Source organism: Ovis canadensis, chromosome 5 (assembly GCF_042477335.2).
Source record: "Ovis canadensis isolate MfBH-ARS-UI-01 breed Bighorn chromosome 5, ARS-UI_OviCan_v2, whole genome shotgun sequence".
NCBI lineage: Eukaryota > Metazoa > Chordata > Mammalia > Artiodactyla > Bovidae > Ovis > Ovis canadensis.
Genome location: NC_091249.1, coordinates 120002451 through 120026840, shown reverse-complemented (window position 1 = coordinate 120026840; position 24390 = coordinate 120002451). Strand labels below are relative to the sequence as shown.

Here is a 24390-nt window from a genome sequence, read left to right as displayed (position 1 = left end):
AAAGAGATGTGCATTGCTGGAGAAACATACGTGCATCACAGGCTAGTTTGCTCAAGTGCTTGTGTATGATATCCAGTTCAATAATTGATCCTTTTGGGGAAGAAAACTTTTCCTTTATCCACTTAGGTTCAATTCTTTGGGGCCTTGTGAGTTAACTGACAAATGAACAGGAGAAAAAAACAAGGTTTATTTGAATACACCAGGCTCACAGAGTAATGAGTAACTCACTGAACAGCTGGGGGCAAAGGTTTATATACCAACTTAACAAAAAAGAGGTAGGTTTAGGGTTTCAGTGGAAAGTATGGAAAGTTCTGCTGGGCATCAAGATGCTAATGAGTAGCTGAATTTGCACTGCCTGGGGCGAAGGGCCAGCCTCCTTTAAACAGGAAAATCTCTGAGAAGGGTCAATGGCAGTTGTGTTTTCAGGAGTATCTGCTTAAATACAGATAATGTTTCTTTCTGGAGCAGCTGATTGTTCAGATGTTCTAAATTTAAAGAACTTATGATTCCTTCACCCCCAGGCCATCCTCTTTTCTGTGAAGTAAAAGTTACTTAGTTAAAAGTTAAAATTGTTAGGACTAGTTGAAACCATAATAGGAACAAGAGTAACAGAGAAATAAAATTGTGAGTGTGCTTTTGTTCATCAAAACAAGAGTAGGGTTTTTCCTCTTAAAATAAAATTTTTTTTTAATTCTTTGGACTCCTTTACATTTAAAAATGATTGAGGCCTTCAGAAAGCTTTTGTTTGTATGAGAAATATACAAAATATTTATTTCTTGATCATGAGGAAGCAGCAATATCATAGGTGGAGGTGGTAGAGTTGCTAACTCCTGTCTGAATCTTGCGACCCCGTGGACTGTAGCCCGCCAGGCTCCTCTGTCCATGGGATTGTCCAGGTAAGAGTACTGGAGTGGGCTGCCATTTCCTCCTCCAGGGGATCTTCCTGACCCAGGGATTGAACCTGGGTCTCCTGCTTTGCAGGCAGATTCTTTACCGACTGAGCTGTGAGGAAAGCCATAGGAACCCAATGCATGTTAAAATAATAATATATTTTATGAAAAATATATTTTCTAAATCCAAAAATATTGTGTTTCTGAAATCTCTTAAATGCCTGGCTTACCAGAAAAAAGCTGGAGTCTCTTGTCTCCTTTTGCATGTAGTCAGCTGTAATATTACACATTCCATAGCATCTGTACTCTACACTTGTGAGAAAGTGAAATGAGAATGAGAAACGCAAAAATCATTTTAATATTGTTATGAAAACAGTTTTGACTCCGTGCATCCCTGAAATGAGTTTAGGGCTCTGTCCTGGCTATGGACTGAATGTTTGTGTCCTCTTAAAGATTCATATGTTGAACCTAATCCCCAATATGTTGGTATTAGGAAGTGGAGCTTTTTGGAGGTGCTTAGGTCAGGAGAACAGAGCCCTCATGAAAGAGACTGGTGTTCTTACAAAACAGATCCCAGAGAATCCTCTTACCAGCTTCCAATCCTAAGAGGACACAGTAGGACGCAAGCATCCATGAACCAAGAAGCGGGACTCCCACCAGACACTGAGTCTGCAGGGCCTTGACCTTGGGCCTCCTGGCCTGCAGAACCGTGAGAAAGAAACGCTTACTGTTTAAGCTGCCAGTTAGGCAGCCTTCTGTTATAGCAGCTGGTTGACAGAAGGAATCAGTAAGCCAGTCTGCAACAGGAACAGAGCACAGTTTCATTTCAGCTAAACAGGACCACGGCCCGGGAGACACAGACTCAAGAAGATCTGAACTGTGTTTCTCTGGACTACAAAATGGGGGAGGCTTTAAAAGGCAAAACCCACAGAATTACATAAACTGTCTGTTAAGAATTAGGATTGGAAAAAAAAAAAAATTAGGATTGGAGTTGGCAGGAAGAAAGTGTGCTTGTTGGCTTCCCGCTGACTCCGAGGTAAAGAATCCATAGGTGATGAGAGTTCCATCCTTGGGTGGGGAAGGTCCCGTGGAGGAAGGCATGGCAACCCCCTCCAGTATTCTTGCCTGGGGAATCCCATGGACAGAGGAGCCTGGTGGGCTACAGTCCATGGGGTCACAAAGAGTGAGATGTGACTGAAGCGACTTAGCGTGCAGGCACAAGGGTACGTGTTAAGCAAGGGTCCAAAATGGTTGCCTAGTTCCAAGGGGAGACATCGAGACAGTAAGATTGCAGCTGCCACATGCTAGCAGGTATGGTTTTGAAAGTAATGCTCAAAATTCTCCAAGCCAAGCTTCAGCAATATGTGAACCGTGAACTTCCTGATGTTCAAGCTGGTTTTAGAAAAGGCAGAGGAACCAGAGATCAAATTGCCAGCATCCGCTGGATCATGCAAAAAGCAAGAGAGTTCCAGAAAAACATCTATTTTTGCTTTATTGACCATGCCAAAGCCTTTGACTGTGTAGATCACAATAAACTGTGGAAAATTCTGAGAGAGATGGGAATACCAGACCACCTAACCTGCCTCTTGAGAAATCTGTATGCAGGTCAGGAAGCAACAGTTAGAACTGGACATGGAACAACAGACTGGTTCCAAATAGGAAAAGGAGTACGTCAAGGCTGTATATTGTCACCCTGCTTATTTAACTTAGATGCAGAGTATATCATGAGAAACGCTGGGCTGGAAGAAATACAAGCTGGAATCAAGATTGCTGGGAGAAATATCAATAACCTCAGATATGCAGATGACACCACCCTTATGGCAGAAAGTGAAGAGGAGCTAAAGTTCCTCTTGATAAAAGTGAGAGAGGAGAGTGAAAAGTTGGCTTAAAGCTCAACATTCAGAAAACGAAGATCATGGCATCTGGTCCCATCACTTCATGGGAAATAGATGGGGAAACAGTAGAAACAGTGTCAGACTTTACTTTTTTGGGCTCCAAAATCACTGCAGATGGTGAATGCAGCCACGAAATTAAAAGACTCTTACTCCTTGGAAGGAAAGTTATGACCAACCTAGATAGCATATTCAAAAGCAGAGACATTACTTTGCCAACTAAGGTCCGTCTAGTCAAGGCTATGGCTTTTCCTGTGGTCATGTATGGATGTGAGAGTTGGACTGTGAAGAAGGCTGAGCGCCGAAGAATTAATGCTTTTGAACTGTGGTGTTGGAGAAGACTCTTGAGAGTCCCTTGGACTGCAAGGAGATCCAACCAGTCCATTCTGAAGGAGATCAGCCCTGGGATTTCTTTGGAAGGAATGATGCTGAAGCTGAGGCTCCAGTACTTTGGCCACCTCATGTGAAGAGTTGACTCATTGGAAAAGACTCTGATGCTGGGAGGGATTGGGGGCAGGAGGAAAAGGGGATGAGAGAGAATGAGATGGCTGGATGGCATCACTGACTCGATGGACGAGAGTCTGGGTGAACTCCAGGAGTTGGTGATGGACAGGAAGGCCTGGCGTGCTGCGATTCTTTGGGTCGCAAAGAGTCGGACACGACTGAGCAACTGAACTGAACTGAACAGTGTCCTTCGGAGAAGGCAATGGCACCCCACTCCAGTACTCTTGCCTGGAAAATCCATGGACAGAGGAGCCTGGTACGCTGCAGTCCATGGGGTTGCTGAGGGTCGGACACGACTCAGTGACTTCACTTTCTCTTTTCACTTTCATGCATTGGAGAAGGAAATGGCAACCCACTCCAGTGTTCTTGCCTGGAGAATCCCAGGGGCGGGGAAGCCTGGTGGGCTGCCGTCTTTGGGGTTGCACAGAGTCGGACACGACGACTGAAGCGACTTAGCAGCAGCAGCAGCAGCAACAGTGTCCTCGAGACTGATGCAGTTCACAAAATTCAAGTTCTCAGTGATGCAGGAACCCTTCTGAAACCACGCCCACAATGGCCGCTTGGCTTCGTTTTGAATATCTGAGCCACAGTAACTTCATTTTGATTTGTTTTCTTTTTTCTTTCTTTTTAAATTTTAAAATCTTTAATTCTTACATGCGTTCCCAAACATGAACCCCTCTCCCACCTCCCTCCCCACAACATCTCTCTGGGTCATCCCCATGCACCAGCCCCAAGCATGCTGCACCCTGCTCATTATGATTTTTAACTGCGTTCTTTTCTTTAATGGTTAAAGCAGATATAGGCCATAAAACAGGTTGTTGAGTTAGCATGAAGTTCAAGCCAAATCACATATAAGCCAGAAAGACTTCCTTATACCTCTGTATGCGAAATTTCTGCCATCAAGCCCAAATGGATTAATATGGTCTTTAAGAAAAGTGTCTGTTTATTCTAGAATATGAAACAGTATAATGGAGAAAACTTGAAAAGTAAATTTTATTTTCTTAGGTTTTATAACACTTGAGTTTGAAATGAGGCTATAAAATATGTTAAATTTTAGCAAAGATGACTCCATTTTAATTGATTACTTCCTTGGTTCACTGATTAATAACCTTCAATTATAATACAAAAGCTCATTCTGTAACTTTTGTGTTATCTGCCTACATAGTAGAGATTCTGTGGCTTATCAGAATAATTTTGTTTATTTAAGGAAAAAAAAGAACAAAATCTTCTCACTTTTGAAAGGACTAAGGTTCTTTACATTCATGTTACCTTGTATATTTAGTTTAAAAGTCTTTTATTGTCATTTTGATTAAATGAGTAACGGGGCATTGTTGCTCAGTAGCCCATGATCCTGCCTTAATTAAGTTTCCACATCTACTCTGCCAATTCTTTCGGAGTTGCTCTCCCAAAATCAAAACACTCAATTCAGAAAAAATAAAATATCAGGTTGTTCTTTACAGCTAAACGTGTCTTTGGATTTGGAAAAGGTTACTGGGAAAACCGCAATGATTTGGTTTCTCGTCTTATAGATAGATAGATGCTAAAAATAATCAGGTTCATTTCAGATGTTCCTATTTTGAGACTTGGATGGGAAGTCATCATATCAGAGGAGATGTTCGCTCTTTTCTAGAATCGGTTCGGAAAGACAAATATTGAGATGAGTTTCAGAGCTTGTATCTCTTTTTAAGAAACTGATTGTTACAAGCTCTGTTTCTGTTTGGCTGAGCTGCGTCTTCTGGCTGTGTGGGCTTTTCTCCTCTCCAGCTGAGGTCCGCAGACTCCCTCGCAGTGGGCTCTCTTGCGGTGGCGCGCAGTCTCTAGGGCCCATGCGCGTCAGTCGTGGTGGCGCACGGGCTTAACTGCTGCGCAGCATGCGGGATCTTCCCAGACCAGGGATGGAACCCGCATCCCCTGCACTGGCAGTTGGATTCTTTACCACTGAGCCTCCAGGGAAGCCGCAGAGTTTTATTCTTCACTGAATGTCCCTAGAGGTTTGCCAGTGCCCTTGCTGGCATAATAGGTTTTTACTCTCAGGGGAAATCAGACCAAAACTTATGAAATATGAGTGCACCGTACCCCAGTAGAGAGTTTCCCTTTCTTTCATTCTGATGTTATTAGCCACAGTAATAAATGAGTCACAGCCACTGAGTCTTTGAAACCTGTCTCTACCTATTTCCTTCTATCTATAGGGCTTCCCAAGTGACCAGTGGTAAAGAGCCCAAAGACACGGGTTGGGAAAATCCCCCAGGAGTAGGAAACGGCAACCCACTACAGTATTCTTGCCTGGGAAATTCCATGGACAGAGGGGCCTGGCGGGCTACAGCCCACAGTCCCAGAGAGGCGGACACGACTGAGCGTGCACGCATGCCTTTCCATCCATCGTCTACAGCTTGCAATCCGATGCGTGCCTGAGGACTCTGTTATAAGTTACAGCCCAGAGTCTGTGTCCTAACAAATAAGGACAGTCTCAGAAACTAGTGGGAAAAGACCATAACAAGCACTTCACACTGCTGGCATTTTAAACCAAACTCTTGCCCACCTAGCTAACTTTCAGACCTTACCAGTAAATAGAGTCAGAACTTCCAGAGCTCTTTTTAGTCCCAAGAGTGGACGGATGAAGAGCCAGCAAAGCAGGCATTAATGACAGAGGCCTAAAGGGAGTGAGGGGCAGACGTGAGGACGACTACTTCTTTGGAATATTGTTCAGGAGCCCCTTGTTTGGAATATTGTTGATGCTGTGTTGTCGTTTCAATTTTTGGTTAGATAAAGAAGCCCTTTCTCTTTCTTCTTAAGCAATCTATAACCCATACAGCTTAGTAGACTGCTTTTTGAGCTAAAACAAAACATTTTTATATGGTGTTTGATTCTCACTTGCTCTCCCAAATTCAGACACCTTCATGGTCTCGTAGCTATTTGCATACATTCAACAAGAATCTATCTGCCTTTCTATCAGGATACAATTGGACAAACTGCCTGGAATTTATGATTTGAGAATAGCCCTTTTAATCAGCTATGACAGGGCATTTTTATGGAAGAAGAAGATTGATTTTACATTGGGACCAATACCTGTTAAGCCCACCTAGGAAAATTGCCTTTCAGAGGCCCAGGCCTACAAATGAAGAAAATATTATTTACTGGCAAGCTAAGAAACTTAGCTAATTTTGAGGACCTCAGAAAGAGTGGATGTCATCAAATTTACACGTACTGCAGAAGAAATCTGGTGGAGACAGGTTTGGGAACTTGATTTCTTAGCCTCAGGGTAGCAAATAAGAGCAGCATTTAAGATTCCAGTCCAAGATTCCTTACAGCATTTCCCAAAAAAAAAAAAAAAAAAAGATTTTTTACAGTATTTCCCAATCAGAAGTTTATTTTGTGGGCTTAATGCTTAGTGGTTAAGTCTGAAAAGCAAACTCAGGGAAGCTTATATGGTTGGTTAACACTCTTGATCACAAACTTTTCTATGAAAGGTAGTAAATATTTTAAGCTTTGCCATAGGGCCAGGATCAGGGTGCGGTGAAATGCAGCAATTCCTTGCCAAGCCATATTGGAGCCTGAGGCTAAAGGGAGAAAAGGGAAGACATCATTACTGATCCTGTCCTCATTTAACTTTTTGACATTGTAGTCAATTTGCGGGGAGTGGGGGTGGGGGGCATTCTTTCAATTTTTAAAAAATATGCCAAAGTATCATCATTCATGTCTTCATCACTTAGCTTTTGGTGCCTCTTCAATCTTGTGCGCAAGGGACGCTCCTCAGGCACTTCACCCCGTCCTGGTCTTGTTTTGTGAACCATATGTTCCCTGTGATGTTTCTCAGTTCTGCCCGTGTATCCAGAAAGCAGCAACAGACGTGTCACTGAACGAAGGCATTCCAGTGGATTTTTAGCTATGGAGACTGAAATTTGATTTGCATATAATTTTTATGTCACAGCAAATTATTCATCTTTTGGTGTTTTTTTTTTTTCCAACAGTTTAAACATGTGAAAACCATTCCTAACTTGCAGGTTAGGAGAGTCAGTCAAACAAGGCTGTCTTTTGCTGATTCTTGCCCTCGCTTCACCTACGCAGACAATCAGGCCAAACCTAAGAAAACCAGTCTGTGAGTGTGAGTGTGTGTGTGTGTGTGTGTGTGTGACTAAGAATAACTTTAAGAATTATCCTTATTGCAAGGAGAGGAGACTGAAGGAAAAGTTGTGGAAGACTCTGAAATGACAGAAGGGGACATGCTAGAGACGGCCTGTGAAATGCTCGGTGCGGTCCAGCCCCTGTTGGTCATGACCTGTAACTTGCACTCCCCTGCGTGATTTTGCCACTTCTTTACTTGTAGTCAACTGCTAGTAATGCTAACGATTTTTGTTGGTGAAGATGCAATTAATAACTTCCCTGTGACTTTTTGCCCGTTTTTTCATCTGTTAAATTTATTTCGGTACTCCTGATTGCCATTATTTGTGTCTTACCTTCAGAATCTCCTTAAACTGGCTTTTTGCAGTTCTCTAGTTTCCTCAATAATTGAGTTAAAGCATTCTTTAGCACATGCCTATTTTATAGTTGCACAAGGTTCATGATTTTATCTTACAAAAATATATCCCTTAATAATAGGTTAGGACAAACATAAAATTATGAACATCCAGTTTACATCCAGAGGGAAAGAGAACAGCTCTTGGATTATCCAGTCAACATTGGCTAACCACCAACTGTGTGGCAGAGTGTTGGGGATACAGACATAAATATGGAAGACCAGTTCCTTCCTCTGAGAGCTGATGATCTAGAGAACATCCTGGTCCTTAATACTGATTCATCCACTCACTTATTCTCTTACACTACAAGTATTTATTGAGGCCAACTGTTAGCACTATAGCTCAGTCACATTTGAGTTAAATAAACTTTTCCAATCTGATCTTAATGTGTTTTAACAGTTTTAACATTGTTGCTGTGGGAAAAATGTGTTATGCACTTCAAGCAACATTCTTTGATTAAACAAAAACCTTAATAAGCTAACACAACATTGTTAACCAACTATATATATAAAAACATGCTAAGACGCTCAGTCATGTGCAGCTCTTTGTCATCCCATGGACCGTAGCCCACCAGGCTCCTCTCAATGGAGGATTTCGCAGGCAGGAATACTGGAGTGGGTTGCCATTTCCCTCCCCAGAGGATCTTCCCTCCCCAGGGATTGAACCTGGGTTTCCTGGATTGCAGGCAGAGCCGCTATGTTCTTATAAAAAAAAAAAAAAAAAAAAAAAAAAAACAAACCTTAGTAACATTTTTAAAGCTTTTAAAAACAGAGGTGGTAGAGGTCCTACTTTCATAATTTTTCATCACTGAAGATTAGTAACAATTTATGAATTTTTAATTACTTGGTTATATTGGGAATTGCCTGTATTATCCATGAACTGCAGATACTTTTCTGAATCATGCTGTTTTTGTTGCGAATGTTTTTCAGAATTCTTCTTTGGAATTGCCTTCAAATGTAGAAGTGCACTATTGTAGAAATTCCTTTAAAGAGGATTTTCTTTTAGAAAGAATCAAAAGTCTTTGGGGAAGAATTTTGGTCTCATTGTACTGATATGAGACTAAGGATTAAAAATGATAGTTTTAGATGGCTTCCTTTCCACACTGAGTCTTTTACTACAAGAAAAGTAAAAATCATCCAAAAACCTTATCAAGTATATCAGGCAGTAACTGTAGAGTACTAAATGAAATTTCTACTTGAATTCTGATTCTGTACTTCATTTACCAGTGGGTACCACTATTAACAATATGATGTGTGTCATCACCAAATTATTTAGGAGTTGATAAAGACAGTGGAGAAGGCAATGGCACCCCACTCCAGCACTCTTGCCTGGAAAATCCCATGGAAAGAGGAGCCTGGTGGGCTGCAGTCCATGGGGTCGCTAAGAGTCGGGCATAACTGAGCAACTTCACTTTCACTTTTCACTTTCATGCACTGGAGAAGGAGATGGCAACCCACTCCAGTGTTTTTGCCTGGAGAATCCCAGGGGCGGGGAGCCTGGTGGGCTGCCGTCTATGGGGTCGCACAGAGTCGGACACGACTGAAGCGACTTAGCTGCTGCAAAGACAGATGCTAATATACTAATCCCATGTGTATTCTAAAAACCTTGAATTGTGTGATACATATTTGCCTACAATTTTCCTTTTACTCATAACACTCACGGCCATTTGATATATAATAGAGGTGACGTTCTGTATCAGAGTTTTATCACTACACTGAAAAGACACTATGTGGTAAGGACATTATGCCCACAGATTCTTCCAGCTGGTTTCAGTAATGGTCAGCATTTCTCATGTCTCCCTCCTGCCTTTTTTTTTTTTGCAGTACCATTTGAAAGTAAGTTATAAATACCATGACATTTCACCTTAAATCTTTTAGCATACATCTCCTTAACAAAAATTTGTAATCGTAATATTCTTTTAATGCCTAAGATAATTGAAAATAATTATGTAGTATTATCTAATATCCAGTCCATATTCAAGTATCCCCAACTGTACAAACATAATTATCTTGGTTATTTTGTTACATTATTTTAAACTAGAATCCATTCTAAGTTCATATATTTCATTGGATATTTTTGCTTTTTCAGTCTCTTTATGTTTAGTTCAGATACCTGAACTAAAAGAAAGTCTTTTCTTTTTTTAAAATTAATGACTGAATTTTTGAAAAGTCTGGTTTATTATGTCTTATAAATTACTGTTCTATATTCCTTTCTTTTAAACTCAGGTTTATTAAGATATAATTTATATAGTATGAAATTCATCCTTTTTAGTGGATAGTTCTATGAATTTTGATGAATTCATTCGGTCACGTAACCACCGCCGGGATCAAGATATAGAATACTTCTAACTCCCCCACCAGAGTTCCATTCTGCCTCTTCAAAGTAACTCCCCCCCCCCCCCCCCAATGCCAGGTTCTGGCAACCATTGTTCTATTTTCTGTCCCTGCAGTTTTGCCTATTTGGGGAAAGTCATGTAAATGGAATCACAAGGGATGAAGCCTTTAGGTCTGCCTTTTTTTCGCTTAGGGTGACGTGCTAAAGATTCGTCCAGTGTGTAGATGTACCACAGATCATCTTTTCACCAGTGGAGAATGTTTGTGTGCAGGTTTTAACAGCTGTGAATAAAGTTGCTATACGTATTTGCATACAGGCTTTTATATAAACATATGTTTTCGTTTCTGTTTCATAAACACTTAGGATTGAGATCTCTGGGTCATATGGTAATTGTGTCTTTTATTTCATAGACACCTGGCAGAATGTTCTCCAAAATGACTGTTACCATTTTGCACTTCCACCATCACTACATGAGGCTTTAAGTTGTTCTACAGCCTTGCCAACATTTGCTGTGCCAACGATTTAAATTTTAGCCATTCCAGTAGAGGTGTGACGGTATCTCAGTGAGATTAATTTGAATTGCCTCAAGGAACGATGGTGTGGAGCCCTATCTTTCAGGGGTCAAGGAAGTTTCTGGACTAAGTACCATTAGAAATACACTAGCCCACCAAAACATTAAAGTCCTTTCTCTATTGCCTTTTTGTTTCCTCCTTTCAAGTTTTCTCTCTTTGGGCTGAGATTATAAACCAGGCATGATACCTGTCTCAGTCTAGTCAGAGGTTGCCAAAATGTTCCTGATATTTTTTACCTGCTTGTGTGAATCAGAGTTTCTCTACCAAAGTAAGAAAATAAGTTAAAGTTAGGGATTGTTAGGTATTTCTTGGAAATCATTATCAATGGGGGCACACACAAGTGGCTTTATCTCTCTTTGTCTCTCTCTTGCACAGAGACACACACCTACACGCATCTCACAGTCAAAGAACTGATGGCTTCACAGAAAATGTGTCCCATGCTCATACTTTCCTTTAGAAATGGTTATTCCCCCGTTCACCCACCCTGTGGAATTTCTGTTCAGTGTAATCATTCTCCAATTTGATCTTAGCAAATAGTCCTTATACTGTGTCTGAAACGAATGATTCGTTTTCTCCGTAGACTATTCTCCAAAACTTGATCTATAAGAAGAGACTCTGGGAGCGTATCTCAGTACTGCTGAGGTGTAGGCTGGAGTAGAGAGCCACACTCAGAAATGCGGCATTTCGGGGCAAGGGGAGGCTGGTTGGTAATGAAAGCAGGTGGAACAGCATGACATAGGCAATGCAATGTAAAGTAGGTTTTAGGGTTAATGTTCCTTAGAATTAACTTTCTTTTGAAATAACAAATCTTCTTACAGTTCCTATTCTTGTCACTTGACTATGTGCTCCACGCATCTTTTCAGTGAAGATTCTGACACACTTGACATGCCCCTAAGACCACAAAATAAATGTCCTTCTTTCATTTTTTAATTTATAAGAATGTATATGGTATGTTGGTCATAGAGAAATTGTTATTTGTCATGTTGTGGTTGACATGGAAAACAGCTGTATTAAGTTTAGAAACAGAGTGCCTCTGGTCCACAGCATGTGAAGGCTTTGCTTCACTATCTCAGTTTTGTTCCCTGTCAGTAAGTAAACACCTTTGATTTGTAGCCCAATAAAGATTCAAACTATTCCAATTAGATCCAATTCATGAATGTTTAAGAATGTCAATTTTTACAAATACAGAGGAAAATACATTGATTTGTCGGGGGAAATCATTGGCAGAGCTGTAGGAATTGGGAATAAGTCCTCTTTCCCCATACTCTTCCCCAAGATACACACACTCACACACACACTTACTTCCAACGTAAGGTTGAAATGAATATATAAAGTGAAAGGAAGAGAAGTCACAAAGAACGGCGTGCTTCCTATAACAGCTCAGTTCAGTTCAGTTCAGTTGCTCAGTCGTGTCCGACTCTTTGCGACCCTGTGGACTGCAGCACGCCTGGCCTTCCTGTCCATCACCAACTCTGAGTTAACTCAAACTCATGTCCATCGAGTCGGTGATGTCATCCAACCATCTCATCCTCTGTCATCCCCTTCTTCTCCTGCCCTCAATCATTCTCAGCATCAGGGTCTTTTCTAATGAGTCAGCTCTTCCCATCAGGTGGCCAAAGCATTGGAGTTTCAGCTTCAACATTGGTCCTTCCAATGAACACTCAGGACCAATCTCCTTTAGGATGGACTGGTTGGATTTCCTTGCAGTCGAAGGGACTCTCAAGAGTCTTCTCCAACACCACAGTTCAAAAGCATCAATTCTTCGGTGCTCAGCTTTCTTTATGGTCTAGCTTGAACATCCATACATGACTACTGGAAAAACAGTGGTTCTCAGCTCTCTGGATCTATTCCCCTGGAGGGGGCAAAAGGTCCTGGGACCCTATTTCCTCATTCCCATCATTAGGTGGAGGTGGGAGGTGCGAGAGCTGACTCTGAATGGCAAGCGTTGCTGCATAACCAAACTTAGAAGAGATTGTGTTTATCTCTGCCTTCACAATTGGGTTATAGAGGATATAATTTTTAATCCCTGTACCCTAGTCTTAACATTTAATTAGTGGGAAATGATGGACTCCAAACAGGGTTGATTTGTTTGCTTCACAACATACAGTAGGCATAACTGAACAAACACACAAAAAACTAAACTAAACATCAGCAAACATTAATGTGCAATTCAAAAGCAAGCAGAACAGAACTGAAACCCAAAGCTGCTCAGGATAACACAGGTGGTATACCGATAAAGAGTGTCCTTCCAGAAAGTTGAGGGAATTTATGTAGTTTATGAGGTTAAAGAGAACAGTTGCTAAAATCATTTCTTCCATTGTTTCATACTTGGGTATGACTCTAACTTTCTATCTTTGGAAAAAATAAAAAATATTTTAGAAAAGAAAAATAACTTAAAAAAGAACCTTATCATCCCTTTCTACATCCAAAGAGAAGTGTCTACTCCCTGAATGGCAAAAAAAGAACATCTTATCACTTGGCTAAAGAGGCAACATAAAACAAGAAAATCTCATAATCCAGTGGCTAATGAGCCAGCAGTGTCAGACAGAAGTCAGAGGTGAGAGTCACCCCACATCACCTCTCGGCCACCTTCCCGTCTCCCACCTGCCCCAGAAGGGGTTACACCTTGAACGGTCCATTCAGTCCCTCTAGTTTGCGGATCCTGATTATGACTGCCTTACCTCTGGAAGGAGAGAGAAAACCCTTAGTAAAAAGGGAACAGGTTACGAAGGGGCAACTTGAGAGTCGTGATGTGATTTGGGAACGCAGCAAACAAATCTGGAGTGTAGACGCTTGATTCCTACACTGATGCCACCAGTTCTCAACGTCTAGAATTGTGGCTTGCTGTCTCTGAGTCACTTAATAGTAATTATAAGGACCTGTCATTTCTTTACTGTGAGCAAATGTACAACTCTTCTACATTTATGTAATAAGAAACAAAAATGTTATCAAATTTAAGAGGGAAAAACATTAAATTGGTTAGGGAGTCACGTGTAACTTAATTCTTTCTAAAGGTCCTACTTTACCAGTTGACAGTGAAAAAGTATTAGCTGTGATATAGAAGCTGGGCACAGAACTGAGGGAAAGCGGCTCAGCAGTAGAACCCACCTGACAACGCAGGAGACGGGGTTCATCCTGTGGGTGGGGAAATGGCCACCCACTCCAGAATGCTCCCCGGGGCAATCCCATGGACAGTGCGGCCTGGCGGGCTACAGTCCACGGGGTTGCAAGAGTCGGACGTGACGTAGTGAGTAAACAGCAGCAAGTGGACAACGTCCTTGTGCTTTAGTAATTTCATTTAAGGCTTCCCCAGTGGCTCAAGCCGTTAGGAACCCGCCTGCAATGCAGGAGACACAGGAGAATGGGTTTGATCACCAGGCAGAAGAAAAGATGAATATGTGAACCTCAAGTTTAAAAAAAATGGAAAGAAGCCCCTGCATTTGCCTCAGTTACCACATTAACTTATATAAAAGTGGGAGAACAATGCATTTTCTGTTTTAAACTTGGTTAATTGCTTCCTTTCATGAGCCTGAATTATCTTTGGAGAGTTATGGGTGATAATTGGTTGTTTTGCTTTCTTTTTCTCCTGTTAAGTTGCACGAAGGCTTAGTTTCACAGGCCTCTTTGGTGAAAACATTTCTATTCCCTCGATAACAAATGATGACACACGGAGTGACTTACTGTTCACAGCTCTGTAGTCAGGGGTCCTGGCCGGGGCGCCGGTCCCCAGGGGGCTGGAGTCCCGGGGTTCGCAGGGCCTGGCTCCCTGGAGCCCACGGCCTTCTCCCCAGTCTGTCCGCAGAACCCCGAATTCTGCGGGATGGGGCCCCGGCGCCCTCCTCGGCAAGGGAGACTGCGTCTTCCAGGCCAACAGTGAAGCAACGGCTGCTGCTTTGAATCTCACCATCTGACTGTCTGTAAAGATTTCCCACCATTACATCAGGCCATCTGGAATAACTTCTCTTTAAAGTGCAACTGATTAGTGACTTCAGGTGCTGGTGATTCAAGCATAAAGAAAAGAAAGTGAAAGTGAAGTCACTCAGTCGTGTCTGACTCTGTGCGACCCCATGGGCTGTAGCCCACCAGGCTCCTCTGTCCATGGGATTCTCCAGGCAAGAACTGGTTGCCATTTCCTTCTCCAGGGAATCTTCCCAACTGAGGGATCGAACCCAGATCTCCCGCATTGCAGGCAGATGCTTTACTGTCTGAGCCACCAGAGAAGCTCGGGATAAACAAAGTAGGCCTTAATTCTGACAGGGGCGATGGTCAACAAATCCTGCAGGCCCCACAGCTGCCTGCGGTGGTAACTGCTGTAAAGGAGATGGACAGGGAGGTGTGACTCCAGGGAAGGGTTGCCTGGGCTGAGAGCTGCAGGTGAGCAGGACTCAGTCACAGGGTGAGCTGAGGGCAGACAGGGGAGGCAGCTGCTACACCTTTATACTGTGCCCGAAACAGACCCACTGGAAAAGACCCTGATGCTGGGCAAGACGGAAGGCAGGAGAAGGGGCCAACAGAGGACGAGATGGCTGGATGGCATCACCGGCTTGATGGACATGAGTTTGGGTAAACTCTGGGAGTTGGTGATGGACAGGGAGGCCTGGCGGGCTGCAGTCCATGGGGTCGCAAAGAGTCAGACACGACTGAGAGACTGAACTGAACTGAACTGAAAAGACTCTTCAAGAGAACCGATCACTTCCTGAAGGAAATCCCCTGAAAGCTGGCTATTTCTCCATCTTTGGCTTTTAGTAGTGTAGCAAAAACACAATTGAGTAATGAATTAAGTTTATTGAACACTTGGGGTGTTGCATGATTTCCAGATGCATAAAACCATGTCTTCTGCCCTCCGGAGTGTCCTTGTAGGTCATCCAATGTACCTACCACAGCCAGTGAGACCAACAGAACATTAACCGAGCTCTACTTACATCACTGGTGCCATAGGGTGTTTTGGCCATTTCTAACAGCCATTGTTACCCAACTGCAAGCGTGCAAAATTTATGTCTGTGGGTGTGTTTTTACAGGCAAACGTGAACTTCAAAGTGAGTACATGTATTACCAGAGAAGAAAGAAAAGGCTTTTCTTTTAAAGTTTTAAACATTTTAAATTTAGATACTGGTTTTTAGTGTGAATTTGAGTATGAAGTGAAGTGAAGTCGCTCAATTGTGTCCGACTCTTTGCAAACCCATGGACTGTAGCCCACCAGGCTCCTCCATCCATGGGATTCTCCAGGCAAGAGTACTGGAGTGGGTTGCCATTTCCTTCTCCAGGGGATCTTCCCGATCCAGGGATCGAACCTGGGTCTCCCACATTCCAGGCAGATGCTTTAACCTCTTAGCCAGCATACCCCAAGTTTGAATTTTATTCAAATATGCAAATATTTTGTATTATAGAATCTATTAATCATTATTACACTGAAATAAGGCATATGAATGTACAAGTTGCTCTCCTGGGCCCTTCATTTCTTCCCTATCCATCATCCTCTCTCTACCTAATTCATAAATAAGTTACTAAATCCTGAAGACTCTGTTTCTCAATCCCATGCCACACTTCATTATCCCCACCATGACAACCTTAATTCATGCTTTTAAAGTCCATCCACTGAACAGTTCCTAAGTGGTCTTACTGCTAAGAGCCTCTTCCTACTCTAGTTCATTTTCTATACAATTGCCAGATTATCTTCCTAAAAAACTGAACAAAGTCCCAGTCCTCAAGGAGTTTGCACTCTAGTGGGAGGGATTAAAAGTGAAAAAAGAAAAGACAAAATAAACATGTGCTAATGCAATACAAAGAAAGTGAAAGCATGATAAGAGGAAAAGTGGGTTTCCCAGATGGCGCAGTGGTAAAGAATCCTGCCAATGCAGGCAGAGAAGGCAATGGCACCCCACTCCAGTATTCTTGCCTGGAAAATCCCATGGACTGAGGAGCCTGGTGGGCTGCAGTCCATGGGGTTGAAGAGAGCAGGACATGACTGAGCAGGTCTGCAGGAGGAAAAGTAAAGGCGGGTGTAATTTATTTTATTTCAGTTTAATTGATAATTGACACACAGTGTAAGCATAAGCATGCAGCAAAAGGAAGGAATAACTTTAGATACGGTAGTAACATTTGATCAGGTGGTAACAAATGTTAATGCCCTCTAGCCAAAGACCAAGAGGAACACATGCATAGTTAAATGAAGTTGGGTTTACTGACCTGTTAGCAAAAGGCACATAGCACACTATGAGGAATTGTGGAGAGTCTCAGTAAGAAGGCATAGAAGATCTGCAGGATTGGGTTTGTGTTTGGTGATTTCTGAGGAAGGTTTAAGGCTTTCCTCTGGATTGGATGCTTTCCGGAAGTAGAGGTTATTCTGATTGGGTATTTTAATAATTGCTAGCTAGAATGGGGAAGAGTGAAGCAAGGCTCAGGTTGTAATTGTTCAAGAAAAAGTAATAATAATTCATATTAGGCAGAATGTTGGGTCATTTTTGTGGTTTGGAGTGTGCTTGTGTGTGTTGTCCCGGACATGATTATGGAGGCATCTTATTTTTTCTTCTCATAGTCACACGGAGTGGCCATATCCGATGTTGATGTTTGTGAGATTGTTTTGTTCAACAGAACACTCAAGTTCAATTGAGAACACCAGTAACATCAAGCCCTGGCAAAGAGTTCCAGGCCAGCTGCTGGTTGTTCAGGCTGCTTTCCTTTTTTTCACTAACAAAGCCATCCAGTGCTATCACTGTCTCTACACTGCAATTTGTTATTCTTGTTCATAATTCTGTTTCCTGAATATTTAAAATACTTGTCAGTATTACTGAGTGATGAATTCTAAAATTCATTTATCTCTGGTGACGATAGTAGTAGCTTCAGTTCAGTTCAGTCGCTTAAGTCGTGTCCGACTCTTTGATACTTACTAAAACAAAGGAACCCCTCTGCTACATGCTGCAGGATAGCAGGCACCTGCTTGTGGCTGAGTGGCTGTGGAACTGGGAGGAAGAACCAGTGCTATAAAATTTCAGAAACCCCTTCAGAAGTCTCAGTCACTTGCCTTCTCTCTGAAAACAAGAAGCTGTAGGTAGATTTTCCGTGTAGTTCTGATAGGTCTGCATGGTGCCAGGCTGTCTCTTTAGTAATTATGTAGGGACCTTGTTAAAATCAGGAATTCTGGACCTCCAATTCCAGTGTCTAATACAGCCAAAAGTTTATGAGATGCCTTCATGTTGCTTACCTCCCTCACTTCAATTGTGAGTAGTATTCTATCAAATGAGTATACCAGTTCAGCCATTCTTTACTGATGGACATCTAGATTATAGATTTTGATTATTATGAATAAAGATGCTATGAATATTTCCGCACAAGTCTTTTTGTAGGTATATGCTTTTATTTTTCTTGGATAAATATCTGTAAGTGGGACTGCTGGGTTGTATGTTTAATTCATATGCAACTAATGGGTCCACAATTTTGAAATAGAGAAATAAAAAGCTTAGAATACCCTCTCCTTTTGCTCAAAGCATAGCCTGGAAGAGATGCCAAGGAACTTGTTAAAAAGCCTCAGATAACCATGTCACTCCTCACCTTTCTTCTGGAACCCTGAGAAATTCCTTTTTCCTCTGGAACCCTGAGAAATTCCTTTAAAGTTAGAGGGATAAAAGATGTGTGGATAATATCTGTAGGTGAATGCAGTTGGGGCAGTCTCTTGGAAGAAACCTATGTAAAACCCTTTGATCAATCTCTGCCTGTAGGTTTCTTGGCATTTCATCTCACTGTGATCAAGCAGAAAGGGAGATCTTAAAATAAAAGTGATTCCTGATAAGGAGGCCTCTATTAGCAAAAGTCTGATGGCAGGTCAGGTGAAGACTGGGTAAGGCCGGCCAGTGCGGTGGTGAAGTCAGGAATGTTCAAAGGCCTCTATGCAGATAGGCCTTGAGTGTTGCAGATAGGCCTTGAAAGTTGCAACGCTGTTTTCTCAGTCATCCTTGATCTATCCCTGCCTCCTTCCTTCCAATCACAATGAAGACTGTATCTGTCCACAGGTGATTGCCATTTCATCTTCTCAAGGGCCTTGCTGTATTCTCTCTTTGTATTTCCCTACCTCCTCCTTTCTACTGGCTCATTCCCATCAGCATGTCCAGTTCGGTTCCATTCAGTTCAGCCGCTCAGTCATGTCGGACTTTTTGCGACCCCATGAATCGCAGCACGCCAGGCCTCTCTGTCCGTCACCAACTCCCGGAGTTCACTCAGACTCACGTCCATTGAGTCAGTGATGCCATGCAGCCATCTCATCCTCTGTCGTCCCCTTCTCCTCCTGCCCACAATCCCTCCCAGCATCAGCATGTCCAGGTCCTTGTGAAAGCCACTCCCAATTTCTCCCTTGTGAAAACTAACCTTCTTTCAACACCAGGTACAACTCCTAGTTACTGGTTTATGTCTCTGGTCACATTACAGTCAAATCTTCAAAAGGGCTGTCTGCAAAGACTATTTCCTAGTTTTCTGAGGAAATCGGAATCTCCAAAGTCCACCTAGAGCCCTTTATCTCTGAGCAAGCAGTAAGCAATCATTTTTTAAAAGTCCTGTGCATGATGGATGGAGCGATGGGTGCAGAGGATGGAGTCCTCCATAGCTGTGCGGCCTGGGATGCTGCATGGCTAACTGGGTTGAGAAAGTGTTTATCTGTGTGTGTCTAAATGACCTGAAAAAGTGAAAAAGTTGGCTTAAAACTCAACTAAGAAAGAAAACTAAGATCATGGCATCTGGTCCCATCACTTTATGGCAAACAGATGGGGAAACAGCAGGAACAGTGACAGACTTTATTTTGGGGGGCTCCAAAATCACTGCAGATGGTGACTGTAGCCATGAAATTAAAAGACATTTGCTCCTTTGAAGAAAAGCTATGACCAACCTAGACAGCATATTAAAAAACAGAGCCATCACTTTGCCAACAAAGGTCCGTCTAGACAAAGCTATGGTTTTTCCAGTAGTCATGTATGAATGTGCGAGTTGGACCATAACGAAAGCTGAGCACCGAAGAATTGATGCTTTTGAACTGTGGTGTTGAAGACTCTTGAGAGTCCCTTGGATTGCAAGGAGATCTAACGAGTCAATCCTAAAGGAAATCAGTCCTGAATATTCATCGGAAGGACTGATGTTGAAGCTGAAAGTCTAATAGTTTGGCCACCTGAGTGAAGAAGTGACTCACTGGAAAATAACCTGATGCTGGGAAAGACTGAAGGTGGGAGGAGAAGGGGACGACAGAGAATGAGATGGTTGGATGATATCACCGACTCAATGGACATGGGTTTAGGTGAACTCGGGGAGCTGGTGATGGACAGGGAGGTCTGGTGTGCTGCGGTTTATGCGGTCGCAAAGAGTCGGACACGACTGAGCGACTGAATTGAAATTACCTGATAAGTGCGTTTATCCTGAAATGCACTTAGGGAAAGCCGGTCCGTCCCTAGCAACAGGTGTCCGCAGACAAGCGCAGAAACACGGCAGAGCCGGTCCACCCGTGAGTCCCTCGCGGGAGAACCATTCTCGCGGAGAGCACGCCGGGCACCCGGGCTGGCCTCGGGCGGGACCGGGTCTCCTCAGCGGCCTCGGCGTCCGGTCGGGCGGTGAGAGCGCCGGTTCCCGGCCAATGGCGGTTCCCGAACGTGCGCCTAGCGACGTCAGCGCGACTGTGCCCACGGACGTCACCCGAAGAGCTCGGAGGCGGCTCCCCCCGGTCCCACGAAGGCGGCGTGGGCTCCAGGAGACCGCGGGCGACGGGGACAGGGGGCGGTGAGCCCGCACCCGTGACGGCGGGCCCGGCCGAGCGGCCCTCAGGGGCGAGCGGCCATGCGCGCCGCCGAGGCCCCGCCCCCTTCCCGATCGGCCACACCCCCTTCCCGAGCGGGCCGCGCGCTCCCGAGCCGCCCCCCCGCCGCTGAGGCCCGGCTCCCTCCCCGATCCGGCCGCGCGCTCCCGCTTCGCCTCCCCGCACGCGCCTCCGCCACGGCCCCGCCCCTTCCCGCTCGGGCCGCGCGCTCCCGCTCCGCCTCCCCGCGCGCGCCTCCGCCGCGGCCCCGCCCTCTTCCCGCTCGGGCCGCGCGCTCCCGGCGCGCCGAGCTGTGCCGCGGGCGCGCGCGCCGCCGCCGGCAGAGCCGCCGTTAAAGTGGTCTGAGGCGCGCCCCGCGCTTCCCCCGCCGCCGCCCTGACCAACTGAGGCGGCGGCCCAGGCTGCGAGCAGCCGCGCGGTCAGCAGGCTCGCCGGCCTCCGTCGGGTCCCAAGAGCTCGCGCCCCGCCGTGGTCTCCCGGCGTCCCGGGGCAGAGCATGTAGCCCCCCAGCGCCGCGTGTGTGCCCGTGTGTGTGTGTGTGCCCGCGTGTGCCCGCGGGCCCGAGGCCGACCCCCGCGCGGCCTGCCCTGACCCGGCCCCTGCGCGGGGCCTCCCCTATGGGCCTCCTGCTCTCGAAGGAGCCGCGCCGCCGCCCGCGCCAGAAGCGGCCCCGCTGCGGCAGCTGGTGGCGCCGCCGCCGCCGGCCTCTCCTCAGGTGGCCCCGCGGGGCCCCGGCCAAGGCGGCGGCGGCGCCCCGGGGCCGGGACTGCCTCTTCCGCGGGCCCTGCATGCTCTGCCTCGTCGTGCACGGCCCCGGCGCGCCCGCCCCCGCCGGCCCGGAGGAGGAGCCGCCGCTGTCGTCGCCGCGGCCGCTCGGGGCCTACGGCGCGGCCGCCTCCTCACAGCCCCCGGCGCGGCGCCGCGCGGGCCTGGCCGCTGAGGACGCCGCGCGCCGCCTTCTGCTCTCGGCCGCCGCCGCCGTCGCCGCGCCGCCCGCCCCCGGCCGCGGGGAGCTGGGGCCGGCCGCCGCCGCCGCCCGGGAGCGGCCGGCCCGGAGCCTCCTGTGGGCCCGCGCGGGGCCCGTGCGTCCGCCCGCGCCGCCCGCCGCCTCGCGGCTCTTCCGGGCGCCGCCGGCCGAGCCCCCCGCGCCCCCCGAGATGGTGTGCAAGCGGAAGGGGGCCGGGGTCCCCGCCTGCACCCCCTGTAAGCAGCCCCGCTGCGGCGGGGGCGCCTGCGGCGGAGGCGGCGGCGGCGGCGGGCCTGCGGGCGGCGGCCCCGAGCAGCACCCCCCGCCGCCGCTCCGCGCCCCGCGCTCCCCCGCCGCTCCGGGAGGGGCCCCCGCGGAGGCCGGCGGGGACGCGGTCCGAGCGGGGGGCGCCGCCCCCTCGGTCGCCCGGCAGCAGCAGCACGAGTGCGGCGACGCCGACTGTCCGGAGGGCCCCGATCCGCCGTGCGACTGCCACAGGGAGCCGCCCCCCGACGCCCCGGACATCAACCAGCTGCCGCCCTCCATCCTGCTTAAGGTGGGTCTGCGTGCCCCCCCCACCCCCCGCCGGGCCCGCTCGGGGGTTCTCTCTGCTGCACGCCCCGCGGGGGGGCCTCCCTGACACCCGGTTATTTCAAGTGCTGGGGCTTGGAGTCCGCTGAAGGTCCTTTTAATCGCTTGGGTCTGCTGCGCGTAATCCCGGTTCACCTAGGAGAGTCCCAAGCCCACTGTTGTAGAAACTGTAGGTTTTCTGTGAAAAAAAAAAAGAAAAAAAAAATTTTTTTTTTTAATCCCTTGAGCGGTTTGCACTTAACCGAGTAAAGACTTGTATATTAGTGTTGGAAAGTGTTCAGACAGTAATTTCAGATTTGATAACTGCTAGCTGATGTCAAAAAACAGTTACCTTTTATCTATCGAGCACTTGACCACGATGATTAGGCACAGTGCCAGAGCTTTATATACATAATATCTCACCGAATCCTTCAGTTGACGCCATGAAAGAAATATTGTTAACATCTTTACACAAGAAGAAACCGATGTATCAGCGCAAGTGCCTACAGTCGAAAGGCCGACGTGGTGTGTGTTCCTGTGGAGCTTACAGGCCAGCGGTGCTTCAAGGGGCTGAATGACTTGCCCAAGGTCACACACAGACAGATCTGCGGAGTTTAAGGCCTGTCTGACTTGAAAACCCTTTTATTTATGCTATGTTCTATTATCTTAGGTAATGCAGACAGATTACCAGACGGTAAGGACAAGTGTATTTTTTGTTGAGGGGATACGTGTGTGGGGAAGAGGTAGATATCCCGTGGAAACCTGGTCCCACTTTCAGCTACCAAGTAAAATTTGCAGTTTTGTCAATACTTTGTAGTAAGTTAGTATTAAAAAGTTTCTTTTCCGTTCATTTTCTCTCCTCTCTCACCCCCACACTGCAGCTTTCTGGAGCTTATAAATATAAACCCCCTTTATCACTGTGGATGATATTTAAGACTAACTAGAAAAACCTAGATAAGAATTTGGCTAGTTTTATTGTTATTGAAGTAGCTGTCATCAATTATAATTTTTATTCTGAACAATATACTTTGATTGGACTTTTTGCATGTTTATAATCCTGTGTGCTTGGATTTGTTTTACTGTGATATTAATATTTTTGTAAATAATATAGCAAAGAACTGGGAAAGCTTAACTTTTCCACATGTCCAAGAGGATGAGATGGTTGGATGGCATCACCGACTCAATGGACTTGAGTCTGAGTGAACTCCGGGAGTTGGTGATGGACAGGGAGGCCTGGCGTGCTGTGGTTCATGGGGTCACAGAGTCAGACACGACTGAGTGACTGAACTGAAGTTGTTTACCTTTCAGTAGTGTATTTTTGAAGGAGTAATTACTGCCTCTGTATGTTCAGGCTGTGCATTTTAGGGCAGAGGGAATGTTCTTGAATCTTTTAACTTAGTGGACAACATGGACAAATGAAATATCAACAGATATTTGGCATAGAGGTTTGATTGCTGTCTTGTTATTTGGTAAGTAAGACTGTTTAAAAACAAAGTAAAAAGCAGATACTTCCCACTTTCTACCTAAACTGTCATTATTTCATGAGGTAGAGGACATTTTAATACAAAAACAAAAATAAAAGAAAGGAGGAAGGACATGATTTCATAATAAAGAGAGTTCCAATACAATCAGTTTATTTACAACATTGTTCTTTTCCACATTTTTGCTAAGGACTGTCGAAAACTTGTTCTAAGGAACATTTGGGGAAATTATTCATTGGACTTCCCCTGTTGTGTTGCAGTATTTACGCATGTTATGTAGATTTCCATTACTTGTATTAGAAACATGGATAGAGCTACTCTGTGTGGTTTTCATGGTCCCCGTGGTATTCAGCATAAGCATGAGTTCGACTGTCTAGAATGAATTGAAGTTAGAGTTTTTTAGTGTTTAGCAACCCAATTAACTTTTGGGGATCAAGCTTTGAAGGGCAGAGGCTCTTTCTGCTTAAATATTGTTCATTGCTCTGTCTCCTCCCCTAAGTGCAGTTCCTGGCATTTAACAGTACTCAGTAAATATTGATGAAGGAGCGAATGACCAGGTGTTTTAGGAAGTCTGGGTTGAGACTCTGAGTGAACATACACCATGCCAATAATGGAAGTCTCCAAGAAGTGTTTCTATCCTGAGTTGTTTTGAGCCACAATAGGGCCTTGGATGGTGAAGAGTTTCTGGCTCTCTTATGGCTTGAAGAAGAGAAGACTTAGGCAGCTATGACTTTTTTTTTTCTTAACAGTACCAGAGGGTTGTGCTTATAGAGGCAGAAATCCATTAGCCCCATTAGAAAGTATGCCCAACTTCCCTGATAATGGGCCATAACTTCTAAAATTGTACTGCTGAGTCCTTTGTACCAGAAGTTACTATAG

General features: G+C 45.3%; 1 protein-coding gene and 1 long non-coding RNA gene across 6 annotated transcripts in view; one reads left to right on the top strand and one right to left on the bottom strand.

The window, feature by feature from the left end:
• Positions 1 to 783: 783 nt before the first annotated feature.
• Positions 784 to 2277, bottom strand: LOC138441871 (uncharacterized). Its single transcript, XR_011257448.1, has 3 exons — positions 1481 to 2277; positions 1121 to 1197; positions 784 to 1002 (listed from the first exon to the last, which is right to left on the bottom strand). It is a non-coding gene; the product is annotated as an uncharacterized lncRNA (long non-coding RNA).
• Positions 2278 to 20780: 18503 nt separating this feature from the next.
• The window catches only part of FBXL17 (F-box and leucine rich repeat protein 17), a 511156-nt gene continuing 507546 nt past the window's right edge, over positions 20781 to 24390 (top strand). For all 5 annotated transcript variants that reach the window (XR_011257397.1, XR_011257398.1, XM_069592650.1 and 2 more), the window contains exon 1: positions 20781 to 22016. Coding sequence is in view for 3 of the 5 variants with exons in the window: in XM_069592650.1 (XP_069448751.1) it covers positions 21111 to 22016 (906 nt within the window). In the remaining 2 variants the exon portion in view is untranslated. The remainder of the gene's footprint in view (positions 22017 to 24390) is intronic.